We start from the raw sequence: 21,883 nt of genomic DNA, 5'->3' as shown, positions 1-21,883 counted from the left end.
TTTGGTCATATTAACCGATGTTTCTTGTGGGCAGTTTTTAATTGTGGTTTTACTTTAGCCTAAAATAATATAAATAAATAATAAAGTCCATCAAAGATAGCTTTATTTAAGATTTACAGTGTAAAAACCAAGGCCTGATTTGTGTATGCATTCGCGACAATATTGTCTTGAAAAATTTAGTTGGTTATCGCTATTCCAGCAAGTAGTAATTTCTCTTGAAGTGTTCCGTCGTCCACTTTTATAAATTTTCATCAGTTGTCGTTGATCACGCGGCTTCACAAGTGGTGGCCTACCGGGAATTTTACGTTTTATTCCTATGGTACCTCTGTCTGCGTAATATTTTACGTTGTTTATCATCGACGACTAAGCTATTTGGAACAAATCTTCACTTTTTCTTATCGATTTTCCCATGCATTACTGCGAAATTATTATTTTCAGAAATTTTACTAAAACTATCCCACCACTAACTATTTTCTTCTAAGTAAAACCAACACTAGTATGAAATGCTACGATCCCTATAATAATGGCAGCATTTACCAGCTACAACGTTTGTATTTCGATGGTATACTTAGCAAATTTTCTCGGGTGTCCCAACATTTATGTGTCAGCAAAAATGGCACATTTTTTATTTAGGTGACAATTTTTGCGCACTAAGAAAATTTATTAATTTGCAAAATACCTCACTCTCTGCCAAAATAGATGCCCATGCAAAATTTGCATTTAGTCAAAACGAATTGAATGCTATCAAAAATATGTACCGGATTTTTTTGAGAAATTGTCTGTGTCCCAATATTTAGTTGTTAGGGCTCGTAGATGGACACATTTTGATGTCAAATTTGACGTTGACAAATTATCCTTCTGGCCATCACAACTCCCAAGTCAAAAATTTTAATTGGCAAGAAAGGTCCAGTAACGCCTCATATTTATATTTGGCTCTATAAAATCACAGAGCCACGGTAAAATTGGAATTTCACTAAGTTAACTTGGACAGAAATTTAAAACCGACAAAATGTATGTTAGTGCCATACTAAGAGAAAATAAAGTCATACGTTCAGTCAGCATTCAGTTTATTCTTACGGATAAAAATGTTCCGAACGTTCCTCAGCTGCAACCCATTGAACGCTTTTGGAGAAATCAAAGAGGAATTTGTTGAAATTGGATGGGAAGCTTCCCCACATACAGAATTATGCGGTGTATATTGCTGAAAATCATGCAGACAAAAATATTGGCTTTCACTTTGCGAAGCAAGTAGATAGGTGCAGATTGTGTTCTTCAAAATTAGTGTTAGAAAGTGTTAACAGTTACATTTTTAATACGTCATTTAATAATAAAGTTATGCTAGTTTGAAAGATGTGCAGATTTTTTGTCTCCACACCTTTAGTTAGTCAACGAATGTAATCAGGAATATTAACGAAAATTTAACAATAAAGTGCATCTTAAACAATATGTACATTATAGCAAAAGTTTCTCCTCCGATTTTTGTTAACTGACTTCTAACTTTAATGATCAAATCTGACATCCAAGTTCATTATTTAATTTACATGAAACATGATAGTAACCAAAATCCTCAGTTCAATGAACTTGGTGGATATTCGGAGGATTTGAATCTTTGGACACGAAAATTTTACCTCTTTTGTTCTTCCATAAGTTTCGGGTGGTCATGACCTACATAATAGCTTGCCAGATTGGACCAAAATTAACACTAGAATAGTTTTCATTAAACCAATGAGCAATTGACAGGCATTGACTAAGTGGTCAATGCCTGTCAATTGCTCAAGTAGAAGGATTTTTTGTCCCAGTTATAGTTTGCACTTACGCATTTATATTTACTTAATACTAAAACTATCATGTACAATTGCCATATTCTTATTACCTGTGCAATAGTTGTAATAGCTCAGACATACTAGATATAATGGTGATCACTTCAGAGTTTTGCTTCTGTCTGCAGGCGACAAATACACTCACGGGAAAATTTTCTTGGGCTCGTATTGATCAAATCAACTTACCCTAATGATTTCAAAGTTGTTTCTTTCATACCATCTTACGATTGAATTATTTATTACCATTACTTTAAGCCCACCCGATATATTAATCTTTGTGCAAATAATGAATGATGCATTTGAATTTTTTGTACAAGTTTCTTAAATCAACAAACGACTGCCTCCATTTAACAATGAAATATTTTGTTAGCACCAATTTAAAATCATACTTTGATTGACTGATTAGTTTTTGATAAATTAAAATGTTGCTTTCAACATTTTGCTTTTCATTTTTTGTTTTTGGCACATTGTGGTTGTCTCCTTTTGGTTTGTATTTCACTCTTAATTAAAATACACAGTTTTGTTACAAAAATTTTGTAACAAATTAAATTTATTTGTCTAATTAAATATTTAACATATTATAATCACATTTTAAAATGAAATTTAATTATTTAATTTATCTTATGGATTTCCTGAAAAAAATAATCACCTAGTAAACAATAATATTTGTAAATTTAGATGCACAGTTGCGGCCCCCCAAAAGTGCACAATAATTGTCTCTATTTTAAATGTATCTTCAAATCGTGGGCGCTTGAATAACAAAATTTGTCAAATTTGACATTTTGTTTATTCAAAAATTCTGCGCCACTACTAATAGCCAGACTTACATTAATTTAAAAATTCAAAATTTATGACAACGAAAAATCGTGCACTTTTGGGGGGCCGCAACTGTGTGTATATGTCTATATGTGCTATTACAAATTATTGGTGAATTAAAGGGAATCAAAAATACCAACACATGAAGCCGTGCATATGTACGGTAACTTGTAGCTCCTCCATACTATACCGGTACCTATGTTCAAGTGTATCAAAAACAATCAAGGAGGCGAATACGTGATTTCCATAATACCAACAAGAAATTTCGTGTTTTAATGAACTTGGGAAAAGTTGGCACAAGTAGAGCTAAGTTTATTTCCTCTGATTAGACGTTTCGCTTTTCGAAAAGCACAAAAAGACATTCATATTAAGCTAAATGAATTTTTCCCAAAAAACAAACTTTTCTCATTTTCTCGTGCATCGCCATTGTCACGAATTCATCCGATGAGACTTTAATCTCCCCTTTGGATTGAAAATGAAGAGTTAAGATTTTTCTCGTGATTTTTTCATCCCTACGTAATCCTACCGGGGTACCGTAATTGAAAATGTATTTACTCAACATACCTATAAAGCAGAACTGTGAAGATCGAGGTCGCACACGTTATCGCACGTTATTAAATTACCAAATTATGTAAGCTTACCCAGACACAAGTTCGCTACATAAATTATATCAGAGATGTGATAAAACTCGATAAAACTGAGAAAATATCGAACACTTTATTTCCTATGCTGTAAAACCAGAGAAATAAAGTGCCTGCTATTCAGAACTTCCGGACTGGTGTACGCTGTACTAGCGGAAGTACAAATGATCTGGAAATGGAAACTAATCATGAATTACTGGAGTTATAAAGGGAATGCTTTTTTGTCTACACCGGAACGCGAAAAACAAGCTTCGATGATGGGATTTATAAAAATATTTCCGTCGATGCCGTCGAACCAATCTGTTATTATGGAAAGAGCGCAGCAAGATGGGTTTTTTTGTTATCACACAAGTAGAGAGATCGAGTTTTCTCTTTATAAAATGATTCTTGCAGAATTCATGCTAAAATTATGCCAGAATTTAACAACTCCCGTTGTGAGCAACTAAGTCATCTCATTAGATGGATGAAAAAAAACAGTTTACAGTACATGCCTTTGAAAGCAATAACGAGCAAAACACCTTTCGACATAACCTGACCTAAACAAAGTATTTAAATACTTCGAATGCGGAAATGTCGGTAATACATATTCATGTTTTTGACTTACAAGTTGAATAATTATAAATATTAAAAACTTCCTGTTTACAACAAAACTCTTTATGATGAGAGAGTGACACGAATAACAAAGCGACTTCCGAAAATGTTCAAATTAATATTCAACAACTCGAACTCGGGACTGATGGGTTTTATTTGTATCTCATCATTTCGTTCCTTAGGAACCAAGTTTAATCATTCTTCACAACTTGATGTTATTAAAATTTGATTTAAATTGGACTACAATACCTTCATTTCGGTGATGAGTTTGAGCAAAGTGACTTATTACTGCCGCTTTATACTTGAGTACTAAAGATTCGTTTGCACTTTCATTTTCACTAAACACTTGAAGCAGGTTTAATCGTTCCTTCATGAATAGAAGGAATAATGGAAAATAACTAAAAGCACCATAACGGAGGGGAATAATTTTCCTTTCATATCGAAATAAACCTAAACCAACAAGTCTGGGTCATAAAGCAATTTTCAAAAGCAAAATTAATTCTTATCTATACTGTTGACAGTAACCGGGTTTTGCGTTTATGTTTTTAACGAGGTTTATATATTTATTACTATCTTTATTTTTAATCAGTCTGATAATTTTTGGAAAGTAAGCTTTCCCGGCGCATCCACCATTTTTCCAATACCAATATAACATTTGTCATCATTTATTGTTGCTATTCCTACACACATTATAATTTCATTTCATCGTCTTTCCTTAGATTTTAGACGTGCAAATATATAGTTTTAGGTTAGTGACAACACAGAAGATTATCTATTTCTTTATCATGCTTCAGAAAATTTGTATTGTGTTTTAACTGGTTTATAATTACACCAATGTCAATTACATAGAATTTTTAAGAATTCAACGATTGTACTTTGAGAAAATCTCCTATTGTGCAAGACGGTGCAAGGGCGAGACATTTTGATCATTAGTCATATTGAATCGCAGCGCCGTCCTAATCTACTTTCAGTCGAGACTGCAATCATCAATTGTTCTACTGAAACAATGTTTCCTCAAGCAGACTCCTTTTTGTGTAGTGCCTGCAGATGAACATCGATTTTGCGTTACGTAACAGGTATAATATTAAATTTCAATTTTTGGTTGATCCGCATAAAATCTCGTGCACCCTGCATGCATATAAAAGTACTTTTAAAGTTTTACGACTTAAAAATACCCATACAAGAAAGGTTCCTTGTGCTTTCCGCAGGATTAAGTGCTGTAGATCCCCAGGCTTCTCTCCTCGTTATCTTTTATTTATTGCGACTTAATTTCTGTCGAGCTCTGCAATAAGAAATTTATGAACAGGGGAATTTGTATTTTTTAATTTCGAAAATATGCTGAGTTATTATGTTTCTCTTAGAAAATTTGGGTCGGGGTTGATGTAAATGAACGTAACAGACAAAACATTGATTAACTTTCTTGCCTTGCAAACCTAATTAAGTTTCTTTGCTAGTGAATTCTCGAGCAATCTTCTTCGAAATGTGTTTCATCTGTTTTTGGGGGAATCGTATTTTCGAAACAAAACATCAGAGAAGGACTTTGTTACATCCTAATTTCAAGCGCTACCGCAAATAAACAATCATCTAAATTGCAAAAGTATAGCGCGAAAAGGAATACAAGAATTATTGCAAAGTAATAAGAGAGTGTTACGTCCAATATTTATTTTGAAGCCAGAAGCCTAAAATCATAACTGAAAAAATAGCTGAACCCTTATTTGTTGGCTTTTGTTACGATCATATTTACTCGAGTTAATTGAAAGATTATTCGACTCCAAAAACGAGATCTGCCAATCATACATCACATATTTCTCTCGCAAATTTAAGCTTGCACAAATGGAAAATTTGTTTTATGTCAACTCATAAAGTTCATGCTTCAATAAGTCCTCGGTGATGAATATGCACAAAGCTAATAAAGCGATTTTACTGGTTGTATTTAGCGACATTCCTCTTGTTGATGGAATAATTCCAAAAGTTTTCATGCAGAACTGTTTCATTTTACAAAATAACTTGACGTGAACTTTATAAAGAAAAAGGGAAGTTGAAAACGTTACAGATTTATCGAATGCTGGAAATTGTTTCAACTCTTCTGAACTTAGGAAACACGAAATTCTCTAATGTGATGAAACTTCTAAAATTGAAATCACAGTTGAAATCACGTCGATTATTTCTTTGTTTCAAAATTTTCGAACATCTACTGGGAACTGCCAATATGGGTTTTTCAATACGAGAACGAGGAGGGAATTTTGACCGTGATGTTGACTGAAATGAAAAACACACAAAAGGTTGTACTGAAATACGCTATGGATGGAATCAAACAGCAAATAAACACGTTTGTTTGAAAGCAGTCGTTCATAAATGTCTGTTACGAAAAAGCAGTTTTATTTTATTTTTCTCTTCATACGGAAAATGCACTGCTTTTAATTTTATGAGTCCGAAGTATATGGCCAATAAAAAAGCTTTACGGTAACTTGACCTAAAATATCGAGTCGGAAAATATGATGCACCTGAATTTTCATTATCTTTCATTACTCATGGCAGCGGGTGAAACATTTTAACGGAAATCTTGATAACATACACAGTTAAATGCACTGCACGGGCTACAACTTGCATGTGGTTTTGAAAACCTTATTCCATTAAAAGAGCGTTTTCTAAAGAAATTTATTGCATTTATCGTTAAGAATGCAAGCTGAGTAGGTTCATGTTTTCCAGCAAGTTAATATTATATTGTTACACTAGGCAAGGATATTTTTGGTTAATTTGCTTTCGGCATCAGTTTTCTCGAATTGCTCTTGAATAGTTTAGATGCAAATTCACAAGGAAAATGGAAACAAACATGGAAGTCCCAAAATAAATTCTTTATTCAATTTTCACTAAGCTCATCCAGTTCAGATAACAGAACATTTGCGAGCTACACAACTACTATGTGTTTATCGATTAGGTTTGTGAATAAGGTGCAGACAGAGCAATAAGTCACGGATTGGGCTATTCTGTATTTTATTACCCATGCAAATCGTCCGGGAGATCAAATTCCATTTTGGCATTAGTTATGAAATCTCTATTTTATTTATTTTTTACAGTTTGAAGGCGCAGTTACAATAAATTAGTTTTTGCAGCCAGACGCCCTTGTCTATTTTTTTAAATAAAATAACAATTTTTATTGAAAAATCTAAGAAAATAACATGTTTTATTATGGCTTTAAAAAATGTAACAAAACATATTAGATTGTTTTAGCACATTTTTTTAGGTATTATTTTAGCAATAGCATACAATTACAGACTGATTGTTATTGCTTAATAATTATAACGTATAGAGAACTAACTTTAATTAAGAAAACTGTTTTAATTTGCAAACTTCTAAAAATTTCAAGTTATGAGTACGAGTATGTGGGTTTTTATTAGAGGTCAATATATGTATGTATAATGTATACTAGTAATATTTAATAGGTGACGACATGGAACTTTTTGGTATAGTTATGGTATTATTTTTACGCAAATACATTATAAAAGGTTAAACATACTTACGTTTAAAAGCTAAGATGGAGAAAAGTTTTAATAATTGTAGAAAAAATGATTACTTGAAATTTGCACCTCATAAATACTTAATTTTCACTTGTGTTAATTGGCGACATTTTATTTATTAAAAAAAAAACAAGCCCTGTGCTTTATGTCATATTTGTCGTATGTACATAGCAAATGGCTTAAATTTTTTGGCCGCGGAGCTTCAGTTGAGTAGAAGTTAGTGATGAAACGGAAAATTGTGAATTGAAAAACTGTTTTCTAATTACAAGTTGTTAACATATATGTACATATAAGTATTAAAATTTTCATTAACAATTAAAATACATGGTTATTACATGGTCGGCAAAATGTTCGCAAAGTAAATATAACAATTTGAGGGTTGGCACCTCACAGTCTCGCATTTAGTTGTTACACCGTTTTGGTTTTAGTTTGTTAACTTATTAATTACGAGTATATTACTGTTTTCATTCATTTATCATTCTTCGTTATGTAATTACGATGTTCCGAGTTAAAATGTAAGTTAAAGTAGCAGAATATCAACATTCTTTCTCAAGGCCTTTGCAAGTGGGGTATTCTTGAAGGACATCGCCATTAATTTTAATATAGTAAGAAATAAACAGACACACTCTTGTTTTGGTGGGTGAAAGTTCTGGGTATTAGTCTGCAAGAATTAATTTCTTGTGAAATATTCCCAATTTGAAGTACAAATAACAGCATACATCAAGGGTAGTGCCGCGGAAATTTTTTCAAGCTCGAAGTTGCAAAGAATCAGTGTTTCTCGTATTTTCGAACAGTCTGCATCTTCGTCGACTACACTTGAATAAATAAGTTGATAGGACATAAACAGTTTCTGTTTGGGATTGTTACTGATTGTATCAGTTTTCGGTACGTAGTTTTTGCACCTTTGTATTCATAAGGATATTTTAAAGGTAAGATAAATTTTTTATAAAGAAAAGGAAATCCAATGACCAGGACGACAGCTTTGAAGATGCCCCACAAGCTAGCACTAGTGTGATGCTCCGCCTGTTAATAAAGTGCCAAAAGGAAATACAAGAACTCGTCTTTATTCAGATTTTTATTTGGAATTACTTGGTACCAAGTATTTGAAGATAAAAGAAGTAGGGTTGTAGGCCTTACAAGTAGATGAAATCACAGATATCGGTGGAAAGGCACAATTACTAGTGTTGTCCCGATTTATTGCAGTTCAGAAAATTATCGAGCAATTTTTGTTTTGCAAGGAATTGCCAAAACACACTACTGGAAATAAAATATTTAATGTATTTAATGAATATTTGCAGTTCATTGTTTTATCGTGGGTATTATACATTGGTATCTGCACTGATGATGCACCATCAATGACGGGTTGTTTAAAGGGATTTGTCGCCCGTGCGAAGAAACAAAATGCAAGTATAATATCAACCCATTGTTTTATACATCCTGATTCATTGGTTGCTAAAACAGTCGGTAAAGAATTGGAATATGTATTCAACAGAACTGTTGCTATGGTAAATTACATCAAAAGTAAACCTTTCAAATCAAGAATGTTTGCAGCACTATGTCAAGAAATGGGTTCTGAACATGTTAACCTTTTTCATGCTGAAGTAAGATGGCTATCTAAGGGTCGTGTTCTTTCCCGATTTTGGCAATTAAGAAAAGAGATGCAAACGTTTTTTGAATCAGAAAATTGAACAATTTTTTGACGTCCTTCAAGACAGCGTTTGGTGTGCAAAACTAGCATTTTTAACTGATATATTTGAAGACTTAAATAAAATAAATTCAAGTACGTAAGGTAGAAATTAAAATATTCTAACCTCCAGTGACAAAATTTTGGCGGAAAAATACAAGCTTAAATTATGGAAAACAAATATTAATAAAAATAATATTTACATGTTTCCCAGACTTGCAAATTTTGCAGAAGATAATGTTTTACCTGCTGCTGTACAGAAACTGATTTTGACACATTTGGAACATTTGCAAACTAAAATTGATCTATATTTTGCTGATATTGACGTTGCAAGCTACGACTGGATAAGAAATTCATATTCTCCTCATGTAACTGAAAATGCCCACTGAAATTAAAACATGCAGAAATTCCCCTAGATCTGTTCTGGATTAATATTGCGAAAGAGTACTCACAAATAGGTACAAGGGCATTCAGAATTGTATTGCAGTTTTCCACCTCATACTTGTGCAAATTAGGTTTCTCAGTCTTAATTAATATAAAATGTAAAAAACGCGAAGGACTAAAGTCGATCGACGATGAGATGTTAGTGTATTTATGTGAAATTCATCCCGACATCGACAAGATTTGTGTATCTCATCAGGCACATATTTTCCATTAACATCAATTACATATTATACAATCATGTTATGCAGTGTTTTTGATAATAAATTAGTTACAATTAAAACTGTTCCTGGCGGGGTGGCGCCAAATTTTGTTTAATATTTTAGGGTGCCATCAATAATAAAAGTTTGCGAACCACTGGTATAGTCAGCAGATAAATTTGTACTGAAAGTGTAAATGAAAAATCAATCAAATACAAAACCTCCGATACCTCAGGAAGTATTTCAGGCAATGCATGAACAAGGTTTAACAAGGTTATCCAAGCAATCAGGAGTTTCACTAAACCATAACATCAGTCAACGAATGTTGCGAAATAGTATTAATACGAAAATATGAAAGGAAAGGTGGAGGACAACAGCGGGCATTTTGGGGCTTTATTTGAAAATAACTAGTTACATTTATTTTCGTGCTGTGTATAATTAATGTGTACTTTTTCGATTAAATTGGTTGCGTGATACAGTATTACTTCCTGTATTGCTGTATTGAAATCGGTTTATTCGTTGGGGGGGAAGTTATGTATTCTGAATCAACTTTTTAAAAGTTGATTCAGAAGTTTTTGCCAGAGTGCAATTTTCATAGATAGATCTAGTGATAAGTTCGTTCAATAAAGCTGTGTGATAATAACAACCAATAACAACCCATTTGCTACATATGGCGCAAGATTTCGATCATTTCCAAAGGTCATATTAACCACTAGTATTTTCTTTTTTTTTTTGTATCGGGTAGTGTTTTCAAATTCTATTACTGTTCTGCTCTATCTTAATTGCCAATCTTTGCAGATGTAGTATTATGTGAATAATATGATAACTGAATTCGTAATAACAATACTTTCATTTCAGCAGAAACTTCATTCTTTTCTATTTAGTATCGGAAATATAATTTCTTTCCCCATTTATTTCAGTAATTCAGCCAGTGATGATTGATGTTTTCTCGGTCATATTATTGATTTTTTTAATAATACATTAATAAACTTACAGTGCAATAATGTCAAAACCATTATATGCATTTGATGCAAATCATTTGAATAGTTCTGCTTTTTTCATTTAGAATGCAGTACTTGTTAATTTAATCAAACAATGTCATTGCAATATCTTTGAGAATGTGGTAATGTATCTCTCACGAAAAATGGGCCACCCGTTTTTTTTTCGCAAATGTGCAAAATAAAATACGATTTCGGTTGCAACACTTTGCTGTTGTTATGCAACGCTTGTTGTAATATTTTTATCCAAAAAAAATTAAAAAAATATTATTTTAATAGAAAATGAAAAAAAATCAATAATCAAACAAAGCTGAAAAACAATTAAAGTTTCCAAAAAAGCAAAATCAATGATCATTGGACACACTGTTTAAGGACGTCAATAACGGGTATTGCCCTCACGAACCTTTAAGATTGCTGAAATCCTCCAGGTCATTCCCATGAAATAAATTGTTTATTTCTTCTTCTTGAATATTCTCTCATTTCTTTAAAAACATAGTCTGAAATTCATCTAAAGTGTGGGGTGCAGGTACACTCAATTAATATGCTGGTCAAGAAACAACATCAAAAATAAGCGTAGTAAAAACGTCGAAGCATTGTACTATACTATACACGGTGATAATATAGATATATAAGACAATATGCAATACATTGACAATAATAGTATTTTATATTATAAGTGAGAGAAATGCTATATTATGAGCGAGTGAGATGTAGGGTCACTAGCGCGTTGGCGCGAGTGATACTGCTCTCACGAGCTTATAATGGCATTTTGCTCACGTATAATATACGACGTTTTATCTTACAGTAGGCGCTTTTACATCAAAATAATAATAAAATGAACCCACATTGACAACTCAGTTATCCTAAAAAATCTAATTGTCATTAGATGTATTAGTAGTATCATTAAATTACATCACTTGTGAGCAGTTTACTTCTCTAGTTAATAATGTTTAATTGTTGTCTCGTAAAACAGTTGCATAAACTACCCCAAAACCTACTACTGTAACATAAAAACTAAGCCCTCATAGTTGGTCGAGAAAGCTACCAGTTTGCGCGACAAAAGAGCAACCACCGGGCCATCCGTCCGTACGGAATTTATTATTATTATACACGAGTATTCAATAAATTTGAGTAACGCTTTTTTTGTAACTGTAGAAACATTTTACAAATAAACTAGCCTTATTTCTACGTACAAATGATTGCATAACGCAGACAGTTTAAAATTGTAGTGATTTAATGAATTATTATTTGTATGTACGTAACAAAGACTTTCATGCAAACAGAAATAAGTTCGGCGAAATTATTTTTTTATTTGTTTAGAAAATAAAGTTGAAAATAAAAGCCGTCTACGTAAACACTTTATTTTTAAATGAGACAATAATGTGAACCGTAATAAAATGAGTCAAAAATTAAAGTATTGAAAACTTGAAAGTAACATTTTACTTGTTAGGTTTAACAAAATGTGCCTAAGGAAATTTTATGTAGCCAAGAAAATTAGATCTGATTAATTTCTTTGGATAATAAAAACATAATCTTATTAAGCGTTCTCTTTCACTGACAATTATTGTTTATAATACACTTGATAAACCAATTTTGTCGTTTCATTCAAATAAAATACTAGTGTTGCGTACTTAATGAGTACATTTTTTTATAACATGTAATTAAATCACCATTTTAAAATTTGAACACTACACATTTTTTATAAGTTAATTAATTTGTCAGTTCTTTTACATAATTCATCTTTATCTGATTAATTTTTTACGTACATGAGTCAGTTCTTCCAAAATTTATTTGTTTTTTAATTTCGTTCTTTTCTTCGTTGTGTAGGATGCTGGAGTTTAGTTTCAATTTAAAGGAACTGACTACGTTTTTAAATTTTTGCTAAAAAAACATTTATTTTGAGAGATTTGTACATATATATAGCACAAATGAACGCCTGATGTGGGTCCAAACGTTTAAATTGCGATCTCTGCAATATGTATATTAAAAAAAATGTATGTTCTAGACTCATTCATCTAGAACAGATTTGCAAATTTTAAATATTTTTTAATGCTTGTTTACATCCTGATAATATAAAAAAGAATAACGTGTTGTGGAATTATTTTATTTTCTGTTCAATGGTCAAATCTGACTGTGAAACCAGTGGCTCTTAAAAAATATTTCCTTTAACTGTCGGAATTAATTTGGCGAACGTGATTATTTTATTATATTTGATACATAAGATAAGGTATAGCCCACGCCCTCGAACCAAAATTTATTGAAACGATTGACTCATAAAAAAAATTATCGATAATATTTCCATCCCTAGTGGTATTACTATTGATTATATTAGGAACGGCTCACTCCATTTTCTCAGAAAATTTAGCAATACTATACTGTTATTATTAGTATTACACTGGACCAATCCAACTTGATGACGTCATCACAAAACTTTGTGAAGTAAAAACTCATTTGAAACAAACGCTCAGCACGCTTCTCTACGAGCTGCGAGCGTTTTCTACATTTGTAACCATTTAGAAACACTGAAGACGTCATGGATGAAAAAGTGATAACTATAACTATATATATTAAAAAGTTTTTACAAAACAAAATAAAAATTCATAATCTTTGTATGTATTTCATTGATTACTATGTTTTCATTTCCCGTTTTGGTTTTTTCCAAATAAGTAACTATAAATGCGGTCCGAGAGTTTCCGCTCTTTTTGCGCTATCAATTTCGCCACTGTTTCACTTTATTTGTGGTAACAGTGAATATGGACACTTTCTCAGCACGACTTAGAAACAGATACGAGTATCCAATGTTACACAAACATGAGAAATATTTTCTGTCCATTTACAAAAATTTGTGTTTTTTAAATAAATTATAACCGTACAAGTTACTCCTACTGAATAGTCAGTGGGTAAAAATGAACCGCCTTTTTATATTCTTATCGGGGCCTTTCTTTCCCATCTTGGCTACTGTTCGCGACCACAGTTTACGTAGTCGCCTGCATACGTGTTAACATTGTAACGTGCACTAAACCATTGTTAAAATCAATTTCATCGCAAAAACAATTCATCTTAAAAAGATTTGTTATGAGCTTATACGTGTCACAAGACTCCCTGATCATGCCGGGAAACTCGTGACAAACACACTGACCATCAACTTTACTTTGAACATTGTCAACCGTTAACGTTAATAGCAAGTTATTCTAAATCATAATATTTATGCCGCATTGTAGAGTTAATTTACATATAATTATAAAGTACATACCTATGTACGACGTATAATTTGGTTTGTTTGACACAGACAGAATAATAACGAAATTCGTTGACAATGCTTACAACAGATAAAACAGTCTGCTGTGCTCTAGATACATCTAATATGCAAATTGTACCCAGGTAGGAGTTTAAAATCACAGGTCTGGTGAGAAATAGAATGAATGGAAATGAAATTATCCATTTTTGCTGTCACTCTGCTACAAATGTCGGCATTTGGGCCTGTTTTTTATTCATCCATATAAAAAATTAGAACAGAAATGAATCTCCTCCATTACTTGTGTTATTTTCTCAAACGTAAGTATGAGTGATTGATTGAAAGGCGTATCAGAAATGAAATTTATTTAATTTTAACACATTGATATTTCGTTCTCAGATTGTCATGACTGGTCATGAGGTAAGTTGCAGTTTTGTACTTTAGAAAATAATAAAGTTAAATTTTTGTAAAAAGTCATTGTAAATAACAAAATAAAGACGGCAGTTAAAAGTAAATGTGATTTCTATTCAGTTCTATTTCTACCAATAGTTATTTGCAAATGGTGGATTTTTATTTTTTGTAATGATTTTAAATTTACTTTTAGTTTAATTTAAGATTTAGTTAGTTAGTTTTAGCTGGACCACATAATTCTTTTCCGAAACTCATTTCGACTTGGTTAGTAAGTTGGAATATAATAGGAGTATTTGATTAATAATTTTTGAGTAGATATCGAAGACTCCAAATAACTGAAAAGTCAGGTACAAAGTTGCAGAGGTTTTGGATGATGTACAATATTATCCAGCAGTAACATAGAAGCAAGAGTTTGACGGTACGTTAAAGTTGATATATCTGAACGTTTAAACTGTACATCGTTCGGAATGAATTCGTCTAACATGTATACCTCATCTTTAAGAAAATATTGAAATTTTGTAAATCTGTGCCACGATGTAAATCCTATATATAAGATTCCAAAAACGTGAACGATACTAGACTAGACTGAACATAGGTCTAGAATACACACTTATATTGTACTAGAGTTTCAAATTACAAACCCAAGAGAATTCTATGTAAGTCGACGGTACAACGTTCTGTACCAACATATGTTATTAAATTTTAACTTTTTGTCGAAAGTTTCACCAAGATTGCATATGTAAGCAGGTCTTTGCAATACTGAACCATCTACTATACACCACAGTATTTAGCTTTCTGATTTGACGACGCACTCTTTGTTATTCATTACAAGTTCAGTTTTAGTTGGTCAAAAAAATAAATACTAAACAAAAGCGACATAAAACAATGTTCCAGTTTATCTGAAGAACTATAATAATTTATTTTTTAATTTTTATCTTTAATATTCAATAATTTGTTGGTTTCTCACAACACTACATCGGGTTAATTCAATCATAACTAACAGCATCTTACACATATAGACGTTATAGTACATCAAATATGAAATAGTACCTACTCCTCAGAGTTGTACTAGAATTTTAACGGTCATAAGAATATAAATTTTTAAATTATACGATTTTACTTACTTGCAACTTTGCAAGTCAAAGTAATATGCATAAAAATAATAACATTTCCCTCCTTTGGAAGTAGCTTTGATCACCTTGGGTGATTCGTGCTTCCAAGGTTTACGATGCGCAAGCATAGCAAGTGTGATATAATTAAAAGTGACGTTGCAAGTCAAAGGAAATATGCATAAAATCTTAGTTCATGTGATAACACCAAGCAGAAGAGTAATATATTACTATAATGTCGCCTTGGAACAAACGAACTCTGTTAAGGACATTTAAGTCTATAAACATTGGTTTAATTTCACTATAATAGTAAAAGTAGAATTTCTTTTTCTTTAATTTACGTAAAGTAAGTATATTCGTATATATTGACAGCAAGCATTGAAAGTATTACTACGCCCTTCATCGTGCTGGATGTATATGGTCAACACAATCTCGTAAATCGTCACAATTTACAAAATGGAGTGTATTCATGGAGTTACATTTAACTGGGCACTCACAATGGACATTCACTAGTGGTTTAAATTAAATTTCGTGTCATTTTTCACTCAACGAAATGTAAATTTTGCTTTTATACCGGAGGACTATTGCTACTAAGTGTACGCAACAGGGAAACTAATCCCTTCTAAGAAAGTTAGAAATACAGGCAATATGTGGGTAATTCGTGCGTTGGCGGGCATTCTACATGCGGTTTTGTTCCAGTTCAACGACATAATTGTGTAACATTTATATTTGCGAGCTGTGGTTTCGCTTAATTCATACGAATTGCAAGTTATAATGGCTCTAGTTAGTCATGTATATGATACAGAATATCTCAGCCCAGCTTTCATGGCCTAGCATAATGCCCAACAGCGGAAATGTATGTGGATGGTGTATTTATCACGGCATTTCTGAAAAAAATCCTCGCTGGGTTTAAAATAAACAGCACGGTTTGTACACATGAGGGGATTATTTAACCGGAATTTTTATTGCCCATTTAACTTTTGCACGAAATGTGTATACTTTTAAACCCGCAATGGCAAACAAGAAAATGCTAATGAGGAGGCTCACTTTATGTCAGCAATCGTAAAAGATAAAAATTGCTTTTATGTACCAGGTGCTATTATATTCAAACGCTTATTACGCCAAAGTAAAATTATCTTCTTTAATGAAAAATACACGCTGAAGGCACCGGGATTTATTCTACAACCTCAAAAGCACTTATCCAAGAATGAATCTTAATGGCTGCCGCTTCTTACATCTATTTCTTTTCATTTTTTTCAGCAGATCTCAGACAGATCAAGGAACTGAACTTTACAACATGCCCAGTAGGAGCGGCTCGTGGGAAGCCCCGTTCTTACTCCTGCTTTCATCTTTCTTCAGCGCCTACGGTAAGTTTATTTTGCTGCTTTTAAAAACGATTACTAAAAAAAAAATCAAAAAATTTTTGTACGCATGGTGTACTATACTTTTATTACTTATTTTAGATATTTATAACTAAATACTGATATGTGTCATAACAGAGACTTTACATTTACATATCTTTACAGTTAGAACGTGCATTTGTGACACGAACCGTTAGACGAACGAAAAAACTGATGAAATCTTTAAAGGAAACGTTGGCTTCAAATTTTATAGCATATTAATAAGTATATACTACAATTTAGATTAAATAACTAAGGTTCTAACTTTTAAAGTGGTAGCATTCATGAAAATATACTACCTTTGTCACTATGTAACATTAACTAGGCTAAATATTCATAAATTACTTAAGATTGTCTGTTTTTTGAATGTTAGACTTTTCATCGCATAACCAACACAGTATCCACATATGCACTTACTTTCATATACATTTGAATAATTTCTGCTTCCCAAAAATAAGCTAAAATGTATTACAATAGAGTCACTTCAACAATGTCTAATTCCAAGCTTATTCGATGATGGCAACTCGTAGAATATGAAAATGTCGCTGTTTCGGTTTTATGTCTCTTTTTTTATTTGATTTAGTAGATAGATCATTAATTAATTAATTATCGAAGCTGCAGAACTGATAATTTTGAAACTTTTGATGGACTTTAAAATTACATTACAAAACTTTAACAAAAATCTGTTCACTGTCTCCAAAAAACTGAAGCTATCATATCAAAATATTGTTTAACCAAATTTCACTTGAAATTTATAGGGTAACATGAAGTTTAATAATTAATCTGTCCATATTTATATTCTGACGCTTATGAATTATACAAAAAATATATAAAATTTGTAAAATGGGATTTTATAATTCCTCCAGAAACATACAACGTGGGTGAGAGTTATGAGATATTTTTAAAAAATGGTATGTATAAATTGAAATTTTATAATTTGTTTAGAAGTCTGCACTATGTATGTTTTTGAAATATTTGGTGGTAGACAGAAGATGTCTTAAAATAATAAATGTAAGAATCGACGTCTGTGTAATGTGGTAAAATATTGCAGGTCTTATATCCATTTACCAAACGGATAGTGTGATTTCAAACCGTATTTTCACAACCTGAATACAACAGATTAGTTTTAAAATTAGTCTGTGACATTTATTGTTGTTTACAATGTCGTCACTACCTACTTAAGCTCAATCTTTTCTGCATGCTATCAATTGTCAATTAAAAATTTTGCTTTATACAATGTTAGCAACAAGAGTTTCATTTAAATCAAATGAATGTTTCCGAGGTAATTCATGAACTTTTATGTTCAACTCAATCATAATTACCTCAATTATGATATTATCCACAGTTCATAATCTGCCTCATTATCGTACAAGTACAATAAAAATTATGTTTTGGACTCCAGTGGTGTCAGCTAACCATAATCTATCACTTTATTTTACTGTAAAGTAATTTGAACTGCAACACAGTTCATAGGACAGTGACAACGGGAGCGCCTACTAAACATTATTAACAATTTTAACATGGAGGTGAAAAAGTTGCAAAGAAAAAATGTACCTATGTCACACGTAAATAATGCCTTTTATTGGACCTGCCCCTTCATTAGAGTCGCGAGCAAGCTCGCTCAACCATAAAACGGCGCGTTCAATAAAGCTATGCATTATTTACTTGTAACATAAATATTGCTATTAGTTAATACATTAATTTCTCTGATGACAGTAAAAAGACGTGCTGAATTAGGAATTGCAAAAAATAAAAGACTATTTCTGGACTACGAGAATTAATATTGCTATTTTTCAATAAAACTGTGTTTAATATATTTTGAAAAAGGAAAATTGAAACACAATAAGAATGAAAAATTTTAACCGGAAACAATATAGAAATATAAAAACGGTTTAAAGATGAAGGTAACGATAGGAAGGATGGCCCGATATTTCCAATGAACAGAAAAGAGTAAGGGCACATTAACAGTTGGGGATAACACTGTTGAATACAGCAGCAAAACTATAAGATAACTGTTAGAGAATCAATTAAAGAAGAAAGAAAACCACAACGGACGCAGGCAGAAGACCACACAATATGTACTGTAAAAGAAATTATAATTAATTAATTAAGATATTGACAACAGAATACACAGTATTTGTGGCAATTCTATATTAGGAGAAGGCATTGGATACAGTTCCCAGATTTAAAATATGGAATTTTCTGCAAAACAAAAATGTTAAACACAAACTCAAAGCCTGTACAGGGAACTAGTAACTATGTAATGTTGAGCAGTTGATATTGTGCATCACAAAAAAAAAGTAAACAAGAAGTCAAGAAAACACTAAACCATAGAACGGGACCCTTACGGAGTGAAAATAAACATATGAAAACAAAAGTATTGCCCATTTCGAGAAAGCAAATTGAAGGTATAGAAATACAGCAGGTAAGAATAAATAATAAATAAATAAATAATTATATAAATAGCAAATAACGTGTATATGCAATAAACATGAGATCTGTATTAAGAAAAGAAGTTACAAAGCACACGAAAATTAAAGTTTACAAATTAATATACAGCCCATTACTCACTTACGGGCGTGCATGTTTCACTGACGAAGCAGGAAAAGAATAACAATAAATGAAATTCGTGCGAAAAGTCCAAGGCCGACGGATATAGGAACATGCAGCTCAAAAAGAATCACAAATAGGATATATACAGTCAATCTTGAACATCATTTTTCTGTCATTTTGAAGTTACAACTAGCCCGTAGAAATTTATTTAATTTTGGTCTATTGTAAGACTAATTGTAGTGTCACTCCTTTTTCTGTCTTCTAGCAAACGAGACGATCGTTTCTCAGATACCTACTCCATAAACTAAATTTATTTATACATCAACTTTATACATCACATTACTGAATTGTATGGCTAAATAAATTTTAATTAATATTATATCATTTCTTGATCTTGTCAAAATTTTGAAGGCATCTATAGTTACCCAAAAACAAGCAAATTTGATAGCAATTTTTTTTGACCTGCAAGCAACTATTAAAATAAGCACGATTTAGGTTTGAAATGAAAAAAAAATATATAATTACGAAAAATGTTTAATAAGATATCAGAAAACAAACCGTAATATTCAAGGAACACATGTAATGGACAATTTGTGTTTTCATATTCTACGAAATGTATAATTACAAAATAATATGAAATTAGACACTTATTACAATCGTTCTTTTACAGCCCCTCCTTTGGAGATACATATATTTTTACGATTATATCACATACGATCTACATTGTTAAGAGCGCTGGTAATGAATATTATCCAAAATATTTAACAGGTTTCATAACGTTCAGGGGCGCAGTGTTATATGCTGTTAATAAATTTTGTTGAGTTCGTTAAATTTATCAAATTTCTGCATTCCTCTATTCTGTTTAATTTACAACTCAATTAAAATGATATAAACTAAACAATTTTCCATTACAATGATCAGCATGGAGTTAATTCTCGCGTAAATTTGTTAATTTAACAGTTGGTGTGCAAGTTTAGACGCACTTTACAGTACTTCCCGCTACTCACTGCAAGTAAAGTGCTTCTAAACATTTGCAATCCAACTACGTGACGTTTATTCTCGATGAATAGTCACATCAATAACTTGTCTTAGGGATTATATGTATAAATAATAGTGGAATTATTTATTGTTTGCGTCAATAAATATCTATTTACTTTAATTGAGAGAAATTTGTAAGATCTTCAAAAAGTTAGTGTTTTTTTATTTCCGCCAGAGATTTTTCGACATTTATGTCCACATAAATTAAATATTATTACAAAAATATAATTAAAAAAATTATATAAAATGATACTCCTATAAATTTAACAACAATCTTCCTTAATGGAAAGGACATTACATAACATGTCGTCTTTTTCTTGCTCGTATTTATAAGGAAATTCACTTTTCAATTTTTACTGATTTATTATCGGTCAGCAACAACTATATATTTTAACGCATTTTTGCATAGACACATGTTTGTTTATCTCATCTAATTTCTAAACCAAAAGCGATTACATTAAAGATGCGTCAAATACAAAATATGGCTGCCTCACTCATAATTTTGTCTTTTATTAAAAGACTAATATAATATTACTATTTATGTGTAGGAAAAGAACACAAATTCAACAACAATAATAAAAAAAAATGCGTAGGGCGCCATTATTACTTTTTCTACCGAGAGAGCAATAAAAAACACGGTCAAAGACAGCCATGGACGTTTGAAATTTTGTTTTTGATATAATTTTTGTGTTGTCAGATTATCGTTAGTTTGACAGTGAGTTGAAAATGTAAAGGCGGCCACACATAGAGAGGCAAGATTGACTATACTCCTAGTGTGTGAGAAAAAATGTGCCAAGTCCATTTAAATCAAAATTGTTTTGATTTTTAACGTGCACAGTTATAACTGCGCCAAGATAAGTTACTGTGTATGGAGACAAGTCGCTGCATACTTGAGTTGTAATTCAGTAGCGCCGTATTCTTAAACGATGTCTAAACTTATTTTAGAATTGTTTTTTTTTATAATACAAATGCACTCCACTGTCATCCAGTATCCAGTAAATATCTTTTTTGGTTAAGATAGCGATGCACATTTGCTACAGAACTGATGGCGAAGCAGTAGTGTGTGTGTCTACACTTAGAGAGTACGGGTTTAATTTAAGACAAGCCTACACAGTTTTAACTGCACGGTCGTTTCTCCCTGTGTGAGTGGCCGCCTTAACGATCAAATACAATCTTTTAAAAGTCCATGGCTCTCTTTAATCGTGTTTTTGTTGCTCTCTCGGTATATTAGCTACATATTCGTAAATTGAAATTTTCATAGTTGGGACTTGGAACAAGGCTCGTATTCCGTTGTTTCAATGGTGTCGCAAAAACATTCTTGGCATTCTAATTCGTTAAATTTCTGAACTTCCGCTGTTAACTGAAGAATATTAATTATACCACAAATGTTGAAACTAACTCGAGTTTTGTTACTCTGAAAATGAATAG

General features: G+C 31.8%; 1 protein-coding gene across 4 annotated transcripts in view; it reads left to right on the top strand.

Moving 5' to 3' along the window:
- The window catches only part of LOC135127424 (hemicentin-1-like), a 314,503-nt gene that overhangs the window by 9,415 nt on the left and 283,205 nt on the right, over positions 1-21,883 (top strand). For 3 of the 4 annotated variants that reach the window (XM_064053866.1, XM_064053867.1, XM_064053864.1), the window contains exon 2: positions 16,725-16,831. In XM_064053866.1, coding sequence (XP_063909936.1) covers positions 16,762-16,831 — 70 coding nt within the window. In that variant the 5' untranslated portion in view covers positions 16,725-16,761. The remainder of the gene's footprint in view (positions 1-16,724; positions 16,832-21,883) is intronic. The other variant, XM_064053865.1, reaches the window with a different exon arrangement.

The sequence above is a fragment of the Zophobas morio genome, unplaced genomic scaffold, assembly GCF_036711695.1.
Source record: "Zophobas morio isolate AGI-343-1 ecotype UQ-CSIRO unplaced genomic scaffold, CSIRO_AGI_Zmor_V1 ptg000011l, whole genome shotgun sequence".
Classification (NCBI taxonomy): domain Eukaryota; kingdom Metazoa; phylum Arthropoda; class Insecta; order Coleoptera; family Tenebrionidae; genus Zophobas; species Zophobas morio.
The sequence above is the reverse complement of the archived record's forward strand: the minus strand, read 5'-3'. Positions and strand labels throughout refer to the sequence as shown.